This window comes from Microcaecilia unicolor, chromosome 3 (assembly GCF_901765095.1).
Source record: "Microcaecilia unicolor chromosome 3, aMicUni1.1, whole genome shotgun sequence".
Taxonomy (NCBI): domain Eukaryota; kingdom Metazoa; phylum Chordata; class Amphibia; order Gymnophiona; family Siphonopidae; genus Microcaecilia; species Microcaecilia unicolor.
Window position 1 is genome coordinate 486,935,790 of NC_044033.1, and position 20,896 is coordinate 486,956,685.

Consider the following 20,896-nt stretch of genomic DNA (forward strand, 5'->3'; position numbering starts at 1 on the left):
AGTTCCCCACTTCCGACAGATCAACTGAAACACCTCCACCGACGACTCCCACTCCGCTGAATCCAGGGTGTGTCGACTGAGGAGACTCCTGCAATGTGAGCTGCTGACAGGCACTGCAGATGAGTCTCTGCCCATCGAAGAAGTCTCTGCGCCTCTGTCGACAGAGCTGAATTCCAAGTGCCGCCCTGGCGATTGATGAAAACCACCACCGCCGTGTTGTCCACAAACACACGAACCTCACTCCCTTCCAACAAAGGCTGAAAGTGGAGTAAGGTGTTGAACACTGCTCAGAGTTCCAGACAATTGATCGGCCAACTGGCCTCGGTCGCTGACCAAGTCCCCCTGGGCATAACGTTGAAGGCAAAGAGCCCCCCAACCCGAAAGGCCGGCATCTGATACTACTATTATCCACTGTGGAACTGCCAAATAGACCCCTTTCTACAAATTGAGACTGTGAAGCCACCATGTCAAACTGCGTATCACCATGGAAAACCAAGGGAGACGGCACTGATAATCCTGAGATACCGGAGACCACCTGCTCAGGAGCGAAGATTGAAGCGGTCTCATGTGAGCTCTGGCTCAAGGAACTACCTCCAAGGTTGACGCCATGGAGCCCAGAACCTGAACATAGTCCCAAGCCCGAGGTCAGGACAACTGAAGGATGCCGGATATCTGAGACCAGAGTTTGATCACCCGCTCCTCTGGGAGGAAGACACGCCCCAGTGCTGTATCGAAGCGGACTCCCAGATAGTCCAACTGCTGAGACAGAATCAAATGACTCTTGGGAAAATTGATGACCCATCCCAACGACTGTAAGAGACAAATGACCCGATCGGTAGCCTTGAGGCTCTCTGGAATCGAGTCTGCCCGAATCAACCAGTCGTCGAGATAGGGATGAACTCTGATCCCTTCCCTTCTCAGGAACGCTGCTACCACCAGCATGACTTTGGAGAATGTCCAAGGAGCCGTGGCAAGACCGAAGGGAAGAGCCCAAAATTGGAAATGACGTCCTAAGATGGCAAACCGAAAAAAACGCTGATGTTGCTGCCAAATGGGGATATGGCCTCTTTGAGATCCAGCACCGTGAGGAACTCCCCCAGCTGAACTGCCGCCACCACGGACCACAATGTTTCCATGCGAAAATGCCGAACCCTCAGGAACTGATTTACTTTGCGGAGATCGAGAATGGGCTGAAAAGAACCTCCTTTTCGAGGCACCACAAAATAAATGGAATAACGACCTATCCGAATCTTGGATCACGGAACAGGAACCACCGCCCCCAACTCCAAGAGAGAACAGATAGTGGTCTCGAAAGCTACCCTTTTGGAGACGGAGACACAACGGGATTCCACAAAAGCGACGCCTACGGGAGAAGAAAACTCTAGCTTGTAACCCTCTCTGATAATATCCAAGACCCATTGATCTGAGGTAATGTTGGTCCACTCTTCGAAAAAAAGGGTCAGCCGACCGCCAATTTCTGGAACCGAAGAGGGGACCTTTGCCCCATCATTGCAAAGAATGTCCTGAAACCCCTGGGTGTGACGAGGAGGCCGTGGAACGTTTATCATTCTGAAAGGAAGAACACTGCTGGAAACGGTTCCGCTGGAAGTTAGCCTGAGGCCGACCCGGCCGATAACACCTAACCTCTCTAAAACGAGGTTGAGAAGTAGAAGACGCAGGAGTCCTTGGAGTCAACCAAGCCCTGTTCTCTGGCAGACATTGACCCTTAGAGTCACCTACGTCCTTCACGATCTTTTCCAAATCTTCCCCAAAGAGAAGCTTGCCCCAGAAGGGCAGCCGAGTGAGTCTCTGCTTAGAGGCCAGATCCGCCGCCCAATGTCGCAGCTACAAGAAACGGCGAGAAGAAACTGAAAGAGCCATAAGTTTAGCTGAGGAGCGCACAAGGTCATAAAGTGAATCAGCCAAATAAGCTAGACTTGATTCCAAAAGAGCGGAGACAGATTCTAAACTCAGACCTTCCTCCGGCTCATGCTGCTGTGCCTGATGAAGCCAGCTAAGACATGCCCTGGCTGAATACGAGCTACAAATTGACGCCTGAAGAGCCAAAGCCGACACCTCAAAGGAGCATTTCAATGAAGCCTCCAGACGACGATCCTGCACGTCCCGAAGGGCAACCCCCCTTCTACCGGAAGGGTCGTCTTTTTGGGTAACTGCTGTCACCAAAGCATCCACAGTAGGGAGAACATACTTGTCCGCCTGCTCCGAAACCACCGGATAAAGGCGAGACATTGCCTTGGCTACTTTAAACGACCCTTCAGGATCGGACCACTGAGCCGAAATCAGTTCTTGAATTGCCTCATGAACAGGAAAATCCTTAGAAGGTTTTTGCGTACTGGTCATTTTAATATTGACCGAAGAAGGCTGAGGTTCCAGATCAGAAATATCTAAAGCCGCCAGAGCATTAGAAATCAAAGAGGTAAGCTCATCTTTATGGAACACCCGGACAGCAGAAGGGTCATCAGGTTCATCCTGCTTCAAATCACCCTCCTCAAAATCATCCACCCTAGAAGGGCGAAGAGAACCCCCAGACAAGGCAGCCAGCGAAGGCAACGGGGAACCGGGGCCCAGAGATGCCCCCTCAGACATAGAGGAGGGTCTTCTCTTAGGAGGCAGAAAATCAGGAGCAGAGGGGAGAATTTGTTCAAAGCCTGCCCCTGAAGAACTAAGTGTCAGCAAAGGGCCCTGAGAAACAGGCAGAGGGATTCGTTTTTAAAAGATATGCCTGATGTAAAAGCAGCACAAACTCTGGGGAAAACATACCCCCAGAGCCCCCAGCAACAGAATTAGATTCCCCAGCTAGACACGCTGATGCGGGAGAAAACCGCTCTGATTCTGCCAGCAACAAAGGGTCCTGAAAAGCTGAGCGGCAGAAGCCACTTAGGCCAAATCAAAATGGCGCGCGAAGCAACACCGTCAGCGTGAGAACCCGAAGGCTCCGCAAAGGCCACCTCAGCTGACCCCGACTTCAAACATCCTGCCCCACAAAGCCCCGATGCGGTTCTCTTCTTACCGCATCGGGGGCAGCGCATAGCTGCTTCGGCTGCCATTCAGACGCGATCTCCCCAAAGAAATAAACAGCACTCACCCAGCGTAAGAGAAGAACAGCTGATCAGAACAGAGCGTCTGAATTCCCGCTCTCTGCAGCCAAAACCAAATCGCTGTCACTAAATTCCCTTAACTTTTTTTTTTAAACAGCAAAAGCTGCAGCAGCAGCACTGAAGCTGCTTCTCTCTCTGCTTTTTATTTTTTTTTTTTTAAATGGTGATGAAGGAAACAGAGAGACAGGGAATTAGAAGGGGACACAGGGTGAGGCAGGGACCCCAAAGAAGTATGCCCCCAAGGATGGAACAAGAGCCAATCGCCTCCACACTCAACTGGCTAGCCAAAACTAGCCCAGGAGGAGTCCCAAGCAGAAGAATCCAGGAGCTGGCAAGGAGACGTCCACCACCTGCTGGAGATAGAGATATACTAATTACAGCGGGGCTGGTCGTCCAATGCCATTCACTTAAGTTAGTGATCTCTATCTCCTCCTGCTGGTAGATGGATACAACCCACCAGTTGATGGATTCATCTGCTGCCTGAGCTAAGGAAATAATATGATATAATACAATATGAGAGTCTTCTACTCTGCAACTTGCCAGAAGACTTAGTGGAAAAAAAAAAAAATTACAAAAATTGGTTAAAAAAATAAAAAGGCAAAACCCCTCTGATAATACAACAAAAATGGAGAGGTAAGACAAAAGATAATACTGTACAAAAATGATCTAAATCATCAAGAATTCAAAAAATAAAGAACTCTTCAATAGTTTCCAAAATCTTGGTTAATATGATTCCTGTCTTAACAGCAAAGGCAGGGAGTTTCATGATTAATTGCCTGATACAGAAAGGACAAATCACCCAAAGAGGAGTGAAATAAACCAATTAACCTCTGCACTGATGTGAGCTAAGTAACTGTATGGTAAAAGCCAATGATTGACTGACAGGTTATAAATAAGCTATACCTGCATTTTCTGATGCTTTTTCCTTTTGAATTTTCAAAAGAGTTTTGCCACATATACAATATTGAACACTGGTTTGGTGAAGTGGGTTTGATGGTTAACTGATACGGAAAAGATACAGTGAAAAATTGAATACAATGAATTTGTTCCTATGGATCTGGAAAACTTAGGGTTAACATTTCTAGTCTGAAATATTAGAAAACTGCCTTTAATTTAAAAGAGAAAAATGTGCTGCTTTTAGCTTTATCACTGACCTTAGAAGAAGGTCAAATCAATGTGAACCAGACTATTTATTTGTAGTTGAGAGGGCCTATAAAGATGAGTAAACTTCTCAAGGTAAAGGGTGCTGGTGACAATTATTTTCTTTTCTAGTCTACATACAGCTTAAAGAATGATTTAGTTAGATAAGAAGACATCAGTAATTGTTCTCTTTCTATTATCAACTAGTAAGAAAGGCCTGTTTCTCAATCAAATGAAACAGGCGCTAGCAAGGGTTTTATCTATTTGTGTTTGTTTTGACCTGAACTGTTTTAATATATGTTTGGGGTTGTTGTTGTGTTTTTTTTTACTGATAGTTTGTGTTTGAGTGGAGTTCCTAAGTGTTGTACATCATTGTTCTATTGACAGAGGAGGGGTAGGTTCTTGGCTTTTTCAGTGTGTGTGTATATGATTCAGACAGTAACTGTGTATGTGATAGATTGTGTGTGTGTTTCTGACAATGACAGTGGTGGGGGTGAGTTTGATGAACTGTGATGATGCGTGTGTGTGTGTGTATGAGTCAGTAATTGTGTGTGTGTGTGACAGTTACCTTGTGGGGGGATGGTGGGGTGGGTTGGGGAACTGTGTGTGTTGTGTGTCACAAACAGAGATCGTGTGTTTATGTGTAAGTGAGACAGGGGAGGGTTTTTAAGAGGGTGGTACAGGTTTTTTTTCTCTGTCAGAATGAGAAAGGGGGGTGGGATGATGGGTGGGGTGAAGTGGTCTGTGTCGGTGTTGGGCTTGTATTGGGGTTCTGAAGTGTTCATCATCTGTGTTGTATTCTCCAAGGAGGGGTCAATGTGTGTGTCTATGAGACAGACAGTGATTGTGTATGTGAGAGAGTTAGTGTGTGTGTGTGTGTGTGTGTGTGTGTGTGTCTGACAGTGCCAGAGGTGAGGGTTACATTTTTTTTCTCTGTCAGAATGACAGGGGGGGAGGTTTTAGATGTTGCATGAGTGTGTGTGTGTGTGGGGGGGGTGAACTGTGTGTGTTGTGTCATAGAGAGAGATTGTGTGTGTATGTGTGAGACAGGGGAGGTTTTCTGACGGTGTTACATTTTTTTTCTCTGTCAGAATGACAGAGGGGGGGAGGTTTTAGATGTTGCATGAGTGTGTGTGTGGGGGGGGGGGGGTGAACTGTGTGTGTCACAGAGAGTAGTATGTGTGAGACAGGGGAGGTTTTCTGACAGGGTGTTACTTTTTTTTTCTCTGTCAGAATGCTGCTGTTGCTTGGGCTTTCTGGATGACATCATCCGAGGCTTCAGTCCCTGGCACAGCCATCCAGAATGGAGGCAAGGACCCAGGCAGCTTCATGGAATGTTCATGGTACAAATTATTAAATAGGATGGTTGAGAAAACATTATCAAAGATGTTTTTCTGTCCTGAAAACCATCTGTTTTTTGGCTAATGGTCAAAGTCTCTTTTCTTTCGTTATTTTGCTGATATATTGAACTGAATATTAACTGGCCCTCTGATGTAAGCTTTTTATGTCTATACTAGTAAAAAAGGCCCGTTTCTGGAACGAATGAAACGGGCGCTAGCAAGGTTTTCCTGGGAGTGTGTATGTTTGAGAGAGAGAGCCAGAGTGAATGTGCGGGTGTGTGACAGAGCGAGACTGTCTGTGTGACAGTGTGTGTGTGTGAGAATGAGAGTGTGTGACAGGGCCCCCTCCCCTGTTCCTAATGCCCCTCACCCCGTTCCCTCCCCTCCTTTTCCTCCTCCTTCCCACACTTTGGGTTCCTTAAGGCTTTCAAAAGTCTATGTACCCCGATGGCCCTAACGCCCAGTATCCGGATACCCCACCGCTTTCCTCCTCACCCCTCCCCCAAGATGTAATACTTTCACGTCCTTCATTTTTTTAAAGAAGTGTCCTATCTACCCTGTGTACAAATGGCCGGCATTCAGATTGTGTTCCTCTCGTAAATTTTCATTTCTTTCATTCATTCAGAACTCCCCCCCCCCCCCCCCCCCCGAACACTTTTGGTTCCTTCAGTCTTTTAAAACTCTCCTATGTACCCTGTGTGCTAATGGCCAGCATTGAGATTGTTTTCCTGTCCCAAATTTGCATGTCTTTCAGTCATTCACAACTCCCCCCCCACAACTCCCCCCCCCCCCCCCTCTCCAGTTCAACACTTTCGTTTCCTTCAGTCTTTTAAAACTCTCCCATCTACCCTGTGTCCTAATAGCCAGCATTCAGATTGTTTTCCTTTCCCAAATGTTCAATGTCTTTCAGTCGTTCAGAACTCCCCCCATTTAACACTTTCGGTTCCTTCAGTCTTTTAAAACTCTATCAACCCTGTGTCCTAATGGCCAGCACTCAGATTGTTTTGCTTTGCCAAATTGTCTGTCACTGATGTCAGTGCCTGCCTGCCTGCCTAGCAGACCACTTCTGGCACGCACGGTCCCAGGCACATCCTGTTGGAGATGAGAATTATTATATAGGATGATCTTACATGCTTTTAGTCCACAAGAAACTCTTCAAAAGAAAACTGCTATGATTGTCTGTAGTCTAGCTCAAGAACTTCCTTCTTGCTAGCAATTTATTTCTCTGAATAAATGAAATTTTCAATAACCACTCTGCTTTGAAAATGTTAATGAAGCAGCCTGAAGCCACAATTTGGTGAACCCCCTCGTGATCATTAACTTCCTGCAGGGAGGAGGCTTTGCACAGAGATTTTGTCCTGTAGCCACATAAGTTTTTTTTTCTGCTCAGGAATTCTCTCAATGTAAATGCTAGGTTTCCTGTTTTCCCTAGTCATACTATGCTGAAAAGTCTATGAGAATTTGTAATATTTATCAGCACTGCCATCTTGTGGGTGAAGTGAATAGTGTATGTATTTTTGAAATTTCAATCAGATATTTGGTTAAAATTGTACCAGGTTTAAGTTTAATTTTAAGAAACAAAAGAAAGAAACTATATATGTGAAAGAGGTAGCCAATGTGTGGCTTTCAGGAGGGGTGTGACGTGATCAAATTTCTTAGAACCAGTAATTTCATAGCAGTGTTTTGGATTAATTGTAGGCAGTGTTTGTCTTTGTCTGAAGCCTTTGATAGGGGAATTACAATAATCTAGTAGGATGAGTACAAGAGAATGATCCAGGATCTTAAGATACTGCTGAAACAGTGGACAGTGGACTAACAGATCTGATCATACGCAACCTGTAGAAGCAGCGCTGCACAAGGGACGTAATCTGTGGTCTGAATTTTCAAGAACAGCATTAAAGACACTTGGTAACCACAAGCAAATCTGGTGATGATAAAGTGGTGTTACTGTTATCAGAGCAAAGGAGAGCTTTAGATTTGTCAGAGTTTAATTTTCACTTCTTCTCAGTTAGCCAAGAGGAGATGCGAGATAGACAAGTATTAAGAAGGATGATGTCCTGAGGATCAGTAGGGTTGAGAGAAAGCGAGGTTACTAACCTGTAGCAGGTATTCTCCGAGGACAGTAGGCTGATTGTTCTCACGATTGGGTGACGTCCAAGGCAGCCCCCAGGATCAGAAGATCTTCCTAGCAACAAAAGTTTGCTAGCTTTCGCGTGATCTGTGCGCATCGCGCATGCGCGGCCGTCTTCCCGCCCAAACACGAGCGTGCTCGTCAGTCAAATAGAAAGCAAAAGACAAGGGAAGACACAACTCCAAAGGGGAGGTGGGCGGGTATGTGAGAACAATCAGCCTGCTGTCCTCGGAGAATACCTGCTACAGGTTAGTAACCTCGCTTTCTCCGAGGACAAGCAAGCTGCTTGTTCTAACGATTGGGGTATCCCTAGCCCCCAGGCTCACTCAAAACAACAAACAGTGGTCAATTGGGCCTCGCAACGGCGAGGACATAACTGAGATCGACCTAAAACAGAACAACTAACTGAGAGTGCAGCCTGAACAGAATAAAATGGGCCTAGGGTGGTGGAGTTGGATTCTAAACCCCAAACAGATACTGCAGCACCGACTGCCCGAACCGACTCTCACGTCGGGTATCCTGCTGTAGGCAGTAATGAGATGTGAATGTGTGGACAGATGACCACGTCGCAACCTTGCAAATCTCTTCAATAGTGGCTGACTTCAAGTGGACCACTGACGCTGACATGGCTCGAACACTATGAGCCGTGACATGACCCTCAAGAGGCAGCCCAGCTTGGGCATAAGTGAAGGAAATGCAATCTGCTAGCCAATTGGAGATGGTGCGTTTCCCAACAGCCACTCCCCTTCTATTGGGGTCCAAAGAAACAAACATTTGAGCGGACTGTCTGAAGGGGCTTGTCCGCTCCAGACAGAAGGCCAAAGCTCGCTTACAGTCCAATGTGTGCAACTGACGTTCAGCAGGGTGGGTATGAGGTTGGGGAAAAAATGTTGGCAAGACAATTGACTGGTTAAGGTGGAACTCCGACACCACCTTCGGCAAGAACTTAGGGTGAGTGCGGAGGACTACTCTGTTGTGATGAAATTTAGTATAAGGAGCATGAGCTACTAAGGCTTTAAGCTCACTGACTCTACGAGCTGAAGTTAACTGCCACCAAGAAAATGACCTTCCAAGTCAAGTACTTCAGATGGCAGGAGTCCAGTGGCTCAAACGGAGGTTTCATCAGCTGGGTGAGAACGACATTGAGATCCCATGACACTGTAGGAGGTTTGACAGGGGGCTTTGACAAAAGCAAACCTCTCATTAAGTGAACAACTAAAGGCTGTCCCGAGATAGGCTTACCCTCAACACGATAATGAAAAGCACTAATTGCACTAAGATGAACTCTTACAGAGTTGGTCTTAAGACCAGCATCAGCGAAGTGCAGAAGGTATTCAAGCAGGGTCTGTGTAGGACAAGAACGAGGATCTAGGGCCTTGCTGTCACACCAGACTGCAAACCTCTTCCATTTGAAAGCATAACACCTCTTCGTGGAATCTTTCCTGGAAGCAAGACCCGGGAGACACCCTCAGAAAGACCCAAGGAGGCAAGGTCTACGCCCTCAACATCCAGGCTGTGAGAGCCAGGGACTGGAGGTTGGGATGCAGAAGCGCCCCCGCGTTCTGAGTGACGAAGGTTGTAAAACACTCCAATCTCCACAGTTCTTCAGAGGACAACTCCAGAAGAAGAGGGAACCAGATCTGACGCGGCCAAAAGGGAGCAATCAGAATCATGGATCCGCGATCCTGCTTGAGTTTCAGCAAAGTCTTCCCTACCAAGGGTATGGGAGGATACGCATGCAGGAGACCCCTCCCCCCATGCAGGAGAAAGGCATCCGACGCTAGTCTGCCGTGGGCCTGAAGTCTGGAACAGAACTGAGGGACCTTGTGGTTGGCCTGAGTGGCAAAAAGATCTACCAGGGGGTGCCCCACGCCTGGAAGATCTTGCGGACAACTCTCGAGTTGAGGGACCACTCGTGAGGTTGCATTATCCTGCTCAACCTGTCAGCCAGACTGATGTTTACGCCTGCCAGATACGTGGCTAAAAGGAACATGCTATGACGGCGAGCCCAAAGCCACATCCCGACGGCTTCCTGACACAGGGGGCGAGATCCGGTGCCCCCCTGCTTGTTGATGTAATACATGGCAACCTGACTGTCTGTCTGAATTTGGATAATTTGGTTGGATAGCCGATCTCTGAAAGCCTTTAGCACGTTCCAGAACGTTTGTAACTCCAGGAGATTGATTTGAAACCTTGTCTCCTGGAGGTACCAACATCCTTGGGTGTGAAGCCCATCGACATGAGCTCCCCACCCCAGGAGAGACGCATCCAGAGTAAGCATTTTTTGAGGCTGAGGAATTTGAAAGGGACGTCCCAAGGTCAAATTGGAGCAAATTGTCCACCAATGAAGGGAGGTAAGACAATTTGTGGACAGCCGGATTACATCTTCCAGACTTCCCGCAGTTTGATACCACTGGGAAGTTAGGGTCCATTGAGCCGATCTCATGTGAAGACGGGCTATGGGAGTCACATGAACCGTGGAGGCCATGTGGCCAAGCAATCTCAACATCTCCCAAGCTGTGATCTACTGTGATACTCGCACCCAGGAAGCAAGGGACAGAAGAATGTCTGCCCTCGCCTCGGGGAGGTAGGCATGAGCTGTCTGGGAGTCCAGCAGAGCCCCTATGAATTCTAGTCTCTGAACTGGAAGAAGGTGGGACTTTGGATAACTTATCACAAACCCTAGTAGCTCCAGAAGTCGAATAGTCACCTGCATGGACTGTAGAGCTCCTGCCTCCGTGGTGTTCTTTACCAGCCAATCGTCGAGATATGGAAACACATGCACCCCCAGCTTGCGCAGGTACGCCGCAACCACCACCAGGCACTTCGTGAACACTCTGGGTGCAGAGACGAGACCAAAAGAAAGCACACAGTACTGAAAGTGCCGTGTTCCCAGACAGAACCGAAGATACCGTCTGTGAGCTGGCAGTATCGGGATGTGAGTATAAGCGTCCTTTAAGTCCAGAGAGCTTAGTCAATCGTTTTTCTGAATCATGGGAAGAAGGGTGCCCAGGAAAAGCATCCTGAAGTTTTCTTGGACCAGATATTTGTTCAGGGCCCTTAGATCTAGGATGGGACGCACCCCCCTGTTTTCTTTTCCACAAGGAAGTACCTGGAATAGAATCCCCGCCCTTCCTGCCCTGGTGGCACAGGCTCGACTGCATTGGCGCTGAGAAGGGCGGAGAGTTCCTCTGCAAGTACCTGCTTGTGCTGGAAGCTGAAAGACTGAGCACCCGGAGGGCAATTTGGAGGTTTTGAGATCAAATTGAGGGCGTACCCTAGCCGGACTATTTGAAGAACCCACCGGTCGGAGGTAATGAGAGGCCACCTTTGGTGAAAAAACTGTAACCTCCCTCCGACCGGCAGATCATCCGGCACAGACACTTTTATCTAGGCTATGCTCACCTGGAGCCAGTCAAAAGCCCATCCCTTGCTTTTGCTGGATAGCTGCAGGAGCCTGAGGAGGCGCACGCTGTTGACGCGAACGAGCGCGCTGGGGCTTAGCCTGAGCAGGCTGGCGGGCAGGTGGATTGTACCTACACTTATTATAAGCCTAAGGAGCATTCCTCCTTCCCCCATAAAAGCGTCTACCTGTTGAGGTAGATGCTGAAGGCGTCCGGTGGGAGAGCTTGTCGAATGCGGTGTCCCGCTGGTGGAGCTGTTCTTCCACCTGTTCGACACGCTCACCAAAAATGTTATCCCCCTGGCAAGGAGCATCCGCAATCCGCTGCTGGACTCTATTCTCCAGGTCAGAGGCACGCAGCCATGAGAGTCTGCGCATCACTATACCTTGAGTAGCGGCCCTAGATGCTACATCAAAAGTATCGTAGGCACCCCTGGACAGGAATTTCCTACACGCCTTCAGCTGCCTGACCACCTCCTGAAAAGGTTTGGCCTGCTCCGACGGGAGCTTATCAACTAAGTCCGTCAGCTGCCTCACTCACATTGATCCGCAAGTGGATGCTTGTGTAGAGCTGGTAGGACTGAATCTTGGACACGAGCATAGCAGAATGGTAGGCCTTCCTCCCAAAAGAGTCCATAGTCTTAGACTCACGCCCAGGGGGCGCCGAGGCGTAATCTTTACTACTCTTGGCTCTCTTGAGAGCCAAATCCACAAATCCAGAGTCATGAGGCAACTGGGTCCTCATCAACTCTGGGTCCCCATGGACTCGATACTGGGACTCAATCTTCTTGGGAATGTGGGGGTTACGTAATGGTTTCGCCCAGTTCACCATCAATGTCTGCTTCAGGACATTATGAAGGGGAACAGTGGACGACTGCTTAGGTGGTGATGGATAGTCCAGGACCTCGAACATCTCAGCCCTGGGCTCGTCCTCAGTAACCACTGGGAAGGGAATGGCCGTAGACATTTCCCGGACAAAGAACGAGAAAGACAGACTCTCGGGGGGAGAAAGCGTTCTCTCTGGCGAAGGAGTGGGATCAGAGGGAAGACCACAGGACTCCTTGTCAGAGAAATACGTGGTGTCCTCCTCCGCCTCCCACGAGGCCTCACCGTCGAATCGGACACAAGTTCACGAACTTCAGTCCGAAGCTGAGCCCGTCTCGACACCGAGGAACCCAGTCCTCGATGGCGGTGCTGAGAGGAAGACTCCCTTGCCGGCGGCGAAGAAGCTTCCTCCAGCGATGTCGGCGGGGAGTCATCCTGGGTGGCAGCAGACGCCGATGACACAAGCGGTACCGGCGTCGCAGTCCGCACCACGGGCGGGGATCCAACTGCCGCATCTCTCTACGGTACCGCCAGCGCAGGCACCGGCAGTACCGGAGCAGAAGGTCACAGCAGCCCTTCCAGAATCTCTGGAAGTATGGCTCTGAGGCACTTGTCCAGAGTGGCTGTCGAGCAAGGCAGCAGGGCCGGTACCGGCAACGAGCTGAGAACCTGCCTGGGACGCGGAGGTGGTACCGGGCTGTCCGGAGCAGAGCATATCGACATCTCTTGTATAGAGGGCGAGCTGTCCTCCCGGCGTCGACACTTCACGGGTACCGAATTCTTCGGTGTCCCGGAGCTCCCGGTACCGTGATGGGAAGGTGACCGATGCCGGTGCTTCTTCGCCTTTGCACGAAGCACGGCATCAGTACCTCCCGGTACCAATGAAGACGTGGAATCCAAACGTCTCCTCGGGGCCAGGTCCGAAGATGGTCGGTCCCGGGGGGGCCTGCACCGCAGGAGCCCTTGTGGCAGGTGGAGACCCACTCGATGGCTCACTGCTACCAGCGTGGGATCTCTGGATAACCATCACCTGCACTCTGGACGTCGATGCACCCGCCGATGCCGACATCAATACCGGCGATGACCTCGGTACCGCTGGCTCCGCCGACCTCGAAGTACCGGACGAGGCCCCAAACAAGATGTTCCACTGGGCCAATCTCGCCGCCTGGGTCCTCTTCTTGAGCTGGAGGCACAAAGTACAGGCGTGCCTATCAATGAGCGAGATCGTCCGATTGCACCGCGTGCACTTCTTGAAGCCGCTGGCAGGCTTCGAGGACATGGGCGGAAAAATTGCGCCGGCGAGGTCAAAAGCGATGATGCCGAAAAAAGGGGCACCAAAAAGGGAAAAACCTGTATGTGCGGCGAAATAGGCCGCTCATGGAAAAGAAAAGGAAACTTACAGAGGAAAAAGTTCTATGACGTAGCGGAAACCTTTTTTTTTTTTTTAACAAACGAACACACAAGGAAGAAGAAAAGCAGAAAAGGCACAAAAACCGCGTGAAAAACGCGACGGGGGCCTCTCTGGGGGAGAGAACAAACGAAACACGTCCGTTCTGACCGCGGAAAAAGAGAGACTGACAAGCACGCTCGTGTTCGGGTGGGAAGACAGTCGTGCATGCGCGATGCGCACAGATCACGCGAGAGCTAGCAAACTTTTGTTGCTAGGAAGATCTTCCGATCCTGGGGGCTGCCGTGGACGTCACCCAATCGTGAGAACAAGCAGCCTGCTTGTCCTCGGAGAAATTGGAATTATCATCTGCATAGACATATAAAGTCAAGTAAATAGATAGAATCAATGTCAGGAGGGGTGCCATAAAAATGTTAAAGAGGGTGGGAGATAAGATGGAGCCCTGGAGTACTCCACAAGTAGGAGTGAATGGATCCGAAAGGGCATGCTGGTGACTTACCTTACTTCTAAGTAAATATTTCGTAAGACTGGAATCAGACTAGCATATTGCCTGAGATACCTATATGATGTAGTCATTGTAGCAATATTGAATGATTAAACTAGATCAAAGGCTGCTGAGAGATCTAACGAGAGAAGCAGTACACATTTAGATTGATCCGTATGGTAGCAAACCTGTGTTGTACACCTATTAAGCAGGTCTCAGTACAACGAGGCTGCTCCTTAAACCAGTCTGATTCAGATGAAAGACATTTATCTTCTCAATTAAATCGAAAAGCTGAGAAAGAACAATAGTTTCTGTGAGTTTTGCTATAAAAGGTAAGTTAGCAAACAGACAGTAATTAGAACATGATGTAGCGGGTTTGCAAGGATCTTTCATTTTAGGACGTACAATAGCTTTCCAAGCGGGAGGAACTTGGCCTTGGGAAGGCTCAATGTTACCATTAGATGAATGTATAGTCCTAGAATAACACCGTACTGCTGCTTGGAGGAGGGCATAAGATGAGGTACAGTAGTAGGCCTTATGGCTTTCAACACAGTAAGAACTGCAGAGGGTGTGGGAACATTAAAGCAGGTTAAGAGAGCTAGTATGCAATGTGCTGGAAGTGATATTCAGTAGGGAAGAAGCGACCAAGGGTGTATTGCCTAAGGAGTTTTGCAGGTATAGTATGTTGGTGGAGGTCACAAGAATTTGTGCTGACAGAGGGGAGTCATAAGATACAGACAAGGAAGGTGGTGTAGTGAGAGATGTGAGAACGGAATAAAGAGCTGCGGTATTGGGTGCCTTCATTATAATACTGTGTATAATACTGTTTTTTTGGCTTCTAAGATGGAGGATTTATACAGGCATGCTTTGCCTTCACAGAGTGAAAGCGGGGCAGGGATTTTACAACAGATTCCACAACTAAGGAATGGTGAGGTAACCACATTTTTTTTCAAACCCAGTGCATTTCTGTATCCTGCACACTGTATCAATTTTCTCTGGAGCAACTTGAACTGTCAGTGGACTTTCCCAGAGTATTCTTCATAACTGTATGAAGTGAACAGTGATTCCTTCTCTAGGAGGGGAGTCATAATCTAGAACTTCAAATAGTTCTAAAAGGGGTTCCTCCTCCTCTGTCTCCAGTTTGAAAGGAATGACTTGGGCCAGCTCACAGACAAAGACAGGGAAGGATTCTGGAGTAGACCTATGTCTCTCAGGTGGCAGAGAAGGATCAGATGGGATACCATAGGACTCCTCAGCTGAGAGGTCCTCTGGGTCCCAAGAGAGGTCTGAGTCTGATTCTTCAAAGTATCATACTTGGGAAGTACATGGACGAGTATGTCAACTACAGCGTCAGCTCTGCGTCAAGGTATGTCAAAGTAGATGAGTCTCAGAGGTTGGAGAAAGTTCCTCTGCTGTCGATGCATGCATTGGGCAGGTTCATGATGCCCTCAACAGTCGACGCCAAGCCGGTGAGTGGGTCCTCTCCCATGACTCTCTCTCAGATGTATCAACAGGCTGGGCTGAGGCTGGTGTAAGCACCCTGTAAGTCTGTATGGACTATGAATGCAGTAGCCCTGAGAGCTCTTCCTTGAACATAGCATAGATTTCCTCCTGTACAGAAGGTGTCTGTATTAGCTGAGGAACAGATGTGGGTGCAGCCCAAGTTCTAGCCTGTGCAGGCATAGGAGATCTCGAAGACCTCGAAGGCTCTCTATGAGAAATTAGTTGGAGAGGAGAGCGATCACATTTCCCAAGCATTGAGGATGTCAGTGAAGGGGAGGTGTTGGCAGAATGTCTGAAGCAAAGGGAAGGCACCAAAAGACAAAACTTTGAAGAATTAAGGATAGATTAGAAAAGCAACCTCTCTGCTCTGTGGAAAATGATATGACTGCTGGTCCTGTGCTTGAGCATCAGGTGGAAGCATCGGGCTCCAAGGATGATGTCACTCACATGTAAGAATATTATGCCTGCTTGTCTTTGGAGAAACAGTGGGTACTAGTGGAACAAGAGAACGTCTATTTTAACCTGAGGTTATCTTCCTTGGGTTAATATGGTAGAGGGGGATATTCATGGGATACCAAATCTGTTTATTCAGACTACAATGGGAATGTGGCTCAAGACTCGTTCTACTTTGCTTCAGGGAAAGCCTTGGTCTTATCAACCCTTGGGTCACACAGACAAATTTCAGCCAGGGCAGGACAGTGATGGGAGAAACAAGGCCTTCTTTGCTTTGACAAATTTATAGAGGAAGGGCGGATTCTTCAATTTGGGGATTTACAAGATACATTCCACTTAGTATCAAATGATTTATTTCCACATGTTCAGTAAAGCACTTCCTTCAAGTTGAAAAGTTTATGGAGGTGGGTGGGGGGGGGGGGGGGGGATTTGAGGTACTAAGTGTGGCATCTGAGAAACTGGTTTGTAGGGGTTTTATTTCTGTTTTGTATGATTTACATAAGTGGAAAGATAGCTTTCGGAGGGTGTGGGAAAGAGATTTAGGTAAATCTTCCTATAAAGAATTACAGGAAGATGAATGGAAAGATATAGCAATACGAACACACAAGTTACCTTATGCACCTCAGATTACTGAAAATGCAATTAAAGTATTGGTGAGATGGCACTACACCCCAATTAGAATGCAAGCAGTAGTGGGGAGAAGGGGAGGGTAAGCAGGAAGTAGGAAACATATAGCCATATCTGGTGGGAGTGCTCTAAGATTTAGAGGTTATGGAGGGAGGTTTCTGAATATGTACAATGCCATTTGGAGGTTCCCATACCATGTGTTATGGAAGTTGCTTTCTTGAATGGAAGGGGGTCACGGAAGCTATAGAAAAATTAATGCTATTGGCTTTCACTGCTACTCACTTACTTACTGAATCTTGATGGAGAAAGGTAGATACACCAATGCTGAGGGAGATTAAAGATAAACTTGGCTCTATTTGCGAACAATATAGCATGATGCCTTACAGACTCATAAGGGAAAGCAATTTCAAGAAATTTGTGGGAGATTTCTTCAAGAGGACTGTACAAAGTGGAAAAGGTGTTCTTTTTGAGATGTTAAGGTTGGTCTACATCCATCTTTGCTTAAGAAAATTGTTACTTGCTGCTGAGGTTGTGTTTAGATGGAACTGATTATGTAACACGGTTAATCTCAAAGAAACATTAAAAAAAAAAAAAGTCCACCAGTGAAGGAAAAAGAAAGAAGGAAGAGAGAGAGCTGTAACTGAATAAAAAGGAGGAAGATAGCAGAAAGAGAAAAACAGAGCGAGAGAGATGCTGAACAATAAAGGCAAGCCAGAGACTTGAAAGGTTGGACATGTCTATTGTCTGATAACATAGGCATTAGAATAGAGCGGGAAACCACAGAAGCCCTCAACCAACCATAATTTTATGTCCGGTCATGCACATTAGCTCCTATCTCCATTTTTCCTGCTCCAAGTCTGGCATTTCTCTCTCTCTCCTCCCCTCCCTTCCACCTCTCCCACTCTCTCCCTACTTGCCACCAACTCTCTCCCTCTCCCCCAACGGCTCTCCAAATTTGCCATAAGTCACCATTAGGAGCAGCAATGAAAATGGGCTGCCTCTGGCCACACCGGGGCCTTCCCTCTGCTGGATATGGGTAAAGGATAGGGACACAGATCGGCAATGCTGAACATGGGGAGGATGGATCAGCACAGATGGAAGGGACAGACACACAGCATTTTTCTTCTGAGGTGCTGTAAAGTTTTGGCATTCAAGGTTTTTTCTTGGAGGCACTATGAATGCTGTGTTGGTTAGCTTAATTTCCTCCAAGTTTTCATTATCCAGAGGCACTAGGCAAGGGTGCCCTCTTTCCCCCTTGTTATATTTATTATTTTTAGAGCTGTTTTAGAAGCATTTACAAAGCAACTCCCAGATTAGAGGAGCATGCCTAGGGCGAACGGAAATCGAGAGCAGGCTTTTGGAGATGGTCTTTATCGGCAGTCATCTACTACGTTACTAAAGGCCCATTTCTGACACAAATGAAACGGGCGCTAGCAAGGTTTTCCTTGGAGTGTGTATGTTTGAGAGAGTGTATGTGAGAGTGACTGTGTGTGAGAGAGAAAGTGAATGTGCAAGTGTGTGTGTGTGTGTGTGTGAGAGAGAGAGAGTGAGTCTGGGTGCGAGTGTGTCTGTGAGAAAGAGTGTGTGTGTGTAAGTGAGACACTGTGTGCGAGAGAGAGAGAGAGAGAGAGAGAGTGTGTTTCACCCAGATACAGTGTGTGCGAGAGAGAAAGAGTGTGTGTGAGACACAGACTCTCTGTGAGACTGAGTGTATGAGACCAAGAGAGTGTGTGAGTGACTGTGTGACACATAGAGAGTGAATGTGATACAGTGTGAGACATAGAGTGTGTGAGAGACAGTGTGTGCGAGTGAGAGAAAGACATTGACTGTGACAGAGATAGAGGGAGAGAGTGTGTGTGAGACAGAGATACCCCCCCCCCTCTCTGGTGTCAGGCCCCCCTCCCTCCCTCTCGTGTCAGCCCCCCCCCCCCCCCTCTCGTGTCTGAGCGTTACTGTGCAGGACGCTGAGCTCTGGCTGTGCTTCAAGGAACTGACCAATCCTATTTAATAGAATGTACCTCCAATGTTCTGAAGCCAAGAAACCTCGTGTGGTTGGTCACTTCTGCTTGTGACGAACCCGGAAGTACGTGATGTCAATTCAGGAGATGGATACAGAGAGCAGGAATGCCTCAGCCATGCAGTCAGCTTCAGAATGTTGGAGGTGCGTTTTATTATATAGGATGCAGAAGGTATGGTCTCCCTTTTGGAACTCTTTACCTCTGAAAGCATGTAATTTGTTACTGAATTATTGAGGAAGTGTTGTGATGTTGTAGGGGTAGATGACATCAAATGCTACAGCCACATGCCCCAATGTCTCCACAGCATAGGCAACTTTTCCAGATCACACCAGCAAGTATTCTTCCCTTTTCTGCTTCAGAAAGCCACAGGATTGGTGCTCTTTTAGGTTTTCCCAGTGGCAGCACTCTTAAATGATGTCAGACGACAACACCAAATGCTCTGAAGTCTCCATAGCAAAAGCAGGTGTTCTTCCCTTCTCTGCCTCAAAATTAAAAAATTCTAACCAGAAACAAGGTATATTCCAGAGGCTGCATGTGTCGATTTGGACACTTAGAAACCAATTCAAACTTTATATACGGTCTGAATCAGACATTCATAAATATGATACAGAGTTGGTTGAACCATCTCCAAGTTACTGAAGATAACATAAGTGAGTCAGTAACATACACAATACAACAAGATGGCAAATTACCTAAAAAAATATTTTCTTCTCATTTATAATATTAGTATTAAAAGCACACAGCTTAATACACAATTCCAAATATCATTTTATCCAGTCTGAATGAAATAAAATTAAAACTCACTTTATTTTCAAGGTACCAGCATCCCAAAGCCAAAAACATATAGTGCCATCTGCTCCAGTGGAAGACAGGTATCTCTTTGAGCCACTGCACAATGGAGAAAACTGAATAATACAAAACAAAGTTAACTTTACCAACATGCAAATGTTCTATAACATCCAGTTTTCTTTATGCACCAGAGATAAAAGTCAGATAAATAAAACTAAAACAGCTTACAACATATACACAAATGCCACCAATAAAGTGACAGTTTATAGCAGCAAATGGCAACAAATACATGTCAAGTTTTTCATCAAGCAGATTAAGTACTACAGTAAGGCTACTGTCAAAATAAAAGGTGAACTAGAATTTGAAAAACGCAAGGTTGTTGAGCCCGGAGCAAACTTCTGCATTTGCACCCCCATCTTGAGGCTAGTCTTGCAATATGAACCATACAGGTATCAAGGCTCGTACTGCAAGAATGACTCCACCCCAGAAGAAAACTGGTGTTGTAACTTAAATGTAATTGCTCACCACGGTTTTGGACTTCAAAATATTTCAAATGTTTATATCCCACAGCTCCTCGCCCTCCATAAATAACAATTTTTTCAGCTTCTGGTGCTGCTAGCATGTTCTCCCTCCTTATCACTCTATGAATGTGCACAATTTGTACCCCACTCCCAGCCACAGCCAATAGTAACAGAGCAAGCAGCGCAGGACAGAGAGCACCTCTAGTGGAAATGCAAACAACTCCAATTGGTCATTGAGCTCTCTCTTTAGACAGGTCACTGCTGCTCATATTCCAGCCCCAGCAACCAACTAAAACTACCATTATAATTTAATACTATTGTAACATACTTTTTAAAATGTAAATAATATAGTGAAGTTACTCACCTGTAGCAGATGTTCTCCAAGGACAGCAGGACACATTCTTATATATGGGTGACATCATCCAGTTGAGCTCAGGGCAGAGATCCCTCCCAGTATTCACAACTGTAAAAGCCTTTCACAGTATCCACTGTGCATGTGCACACCTTCCCGCCTGCTATCATCACATGAGACCAATGCAGTCTAATATAACTGCTTTAAAAATACAACTCCTAGGGGAGATGAGCGGGTATGAGAAATGTTGGTCCTGTTGTCCTCAGAGAAAAAAAATTTAAAAAATGCTTTAAAGGGTGTGGGGAACAATGAGGCCTGTAAGGGCTGGCCTAGTGGTTAGGGTGGTGGACTTTGGTCCTGGGGAACTGAGGAACTGAGTTCGATTCCCACTTCAGGCACAGGCAGCTCCTTGTGACTCTGGGCAAGTCACTTAACCCTCCATTGCCCCATGTAAGCCGCATTGAGCCTGCCATGAGTGGGAAAGCGCGGGGTACAAATGTAACAAAAAACAAAACAAAAACAAAAAAAACAAGCAAGGCATAGGAATTTTATTTCAGCTCTGTCATGCTTTTTTTATTTTTCTTAGGAACAGCCTAGAATAGTAAGCAAAATAGGCCTGAGGTGGGGGAGGAGTTGGTTTCTATATCTCAAATGCTGAAGGCCTGGCTGTTGTGCAAGGAATCTTGCTCTAGGCAGTAGTAAGATGTAAATGTGGACAGATGACCATGTCACAGCTTTGCAGATCTCTTCTATGCAGGTAGATCTTAGGTGGGCTACCAATGC

At 47.1% G+C, this 20,896-nt stretch overlaps 1 protein-coding gene across 1 annotated transcript in view; it reads right to left on the reverse strand.

Annotated features, from left to right (window-relative positions):
* Window positions 1-20,896, reverse strand: part of PHIP (pleckstrin homology domain interacting protein) — an 863,049-nt gene that overhangs the window by 721,478 nt on the left and 120,675 nt on the right. Inside the window, exon 8 of the mRNA XM_030199061.1 lies at window positions 19,256-19,356. Coding sequence (XP_030054921.1) covers window positions 19,256-19,356 — 101 coding nt within the window. The remainder of the gene's footprint in view (window positions 1-19,255; window positions 19,357-20,896) is intronic.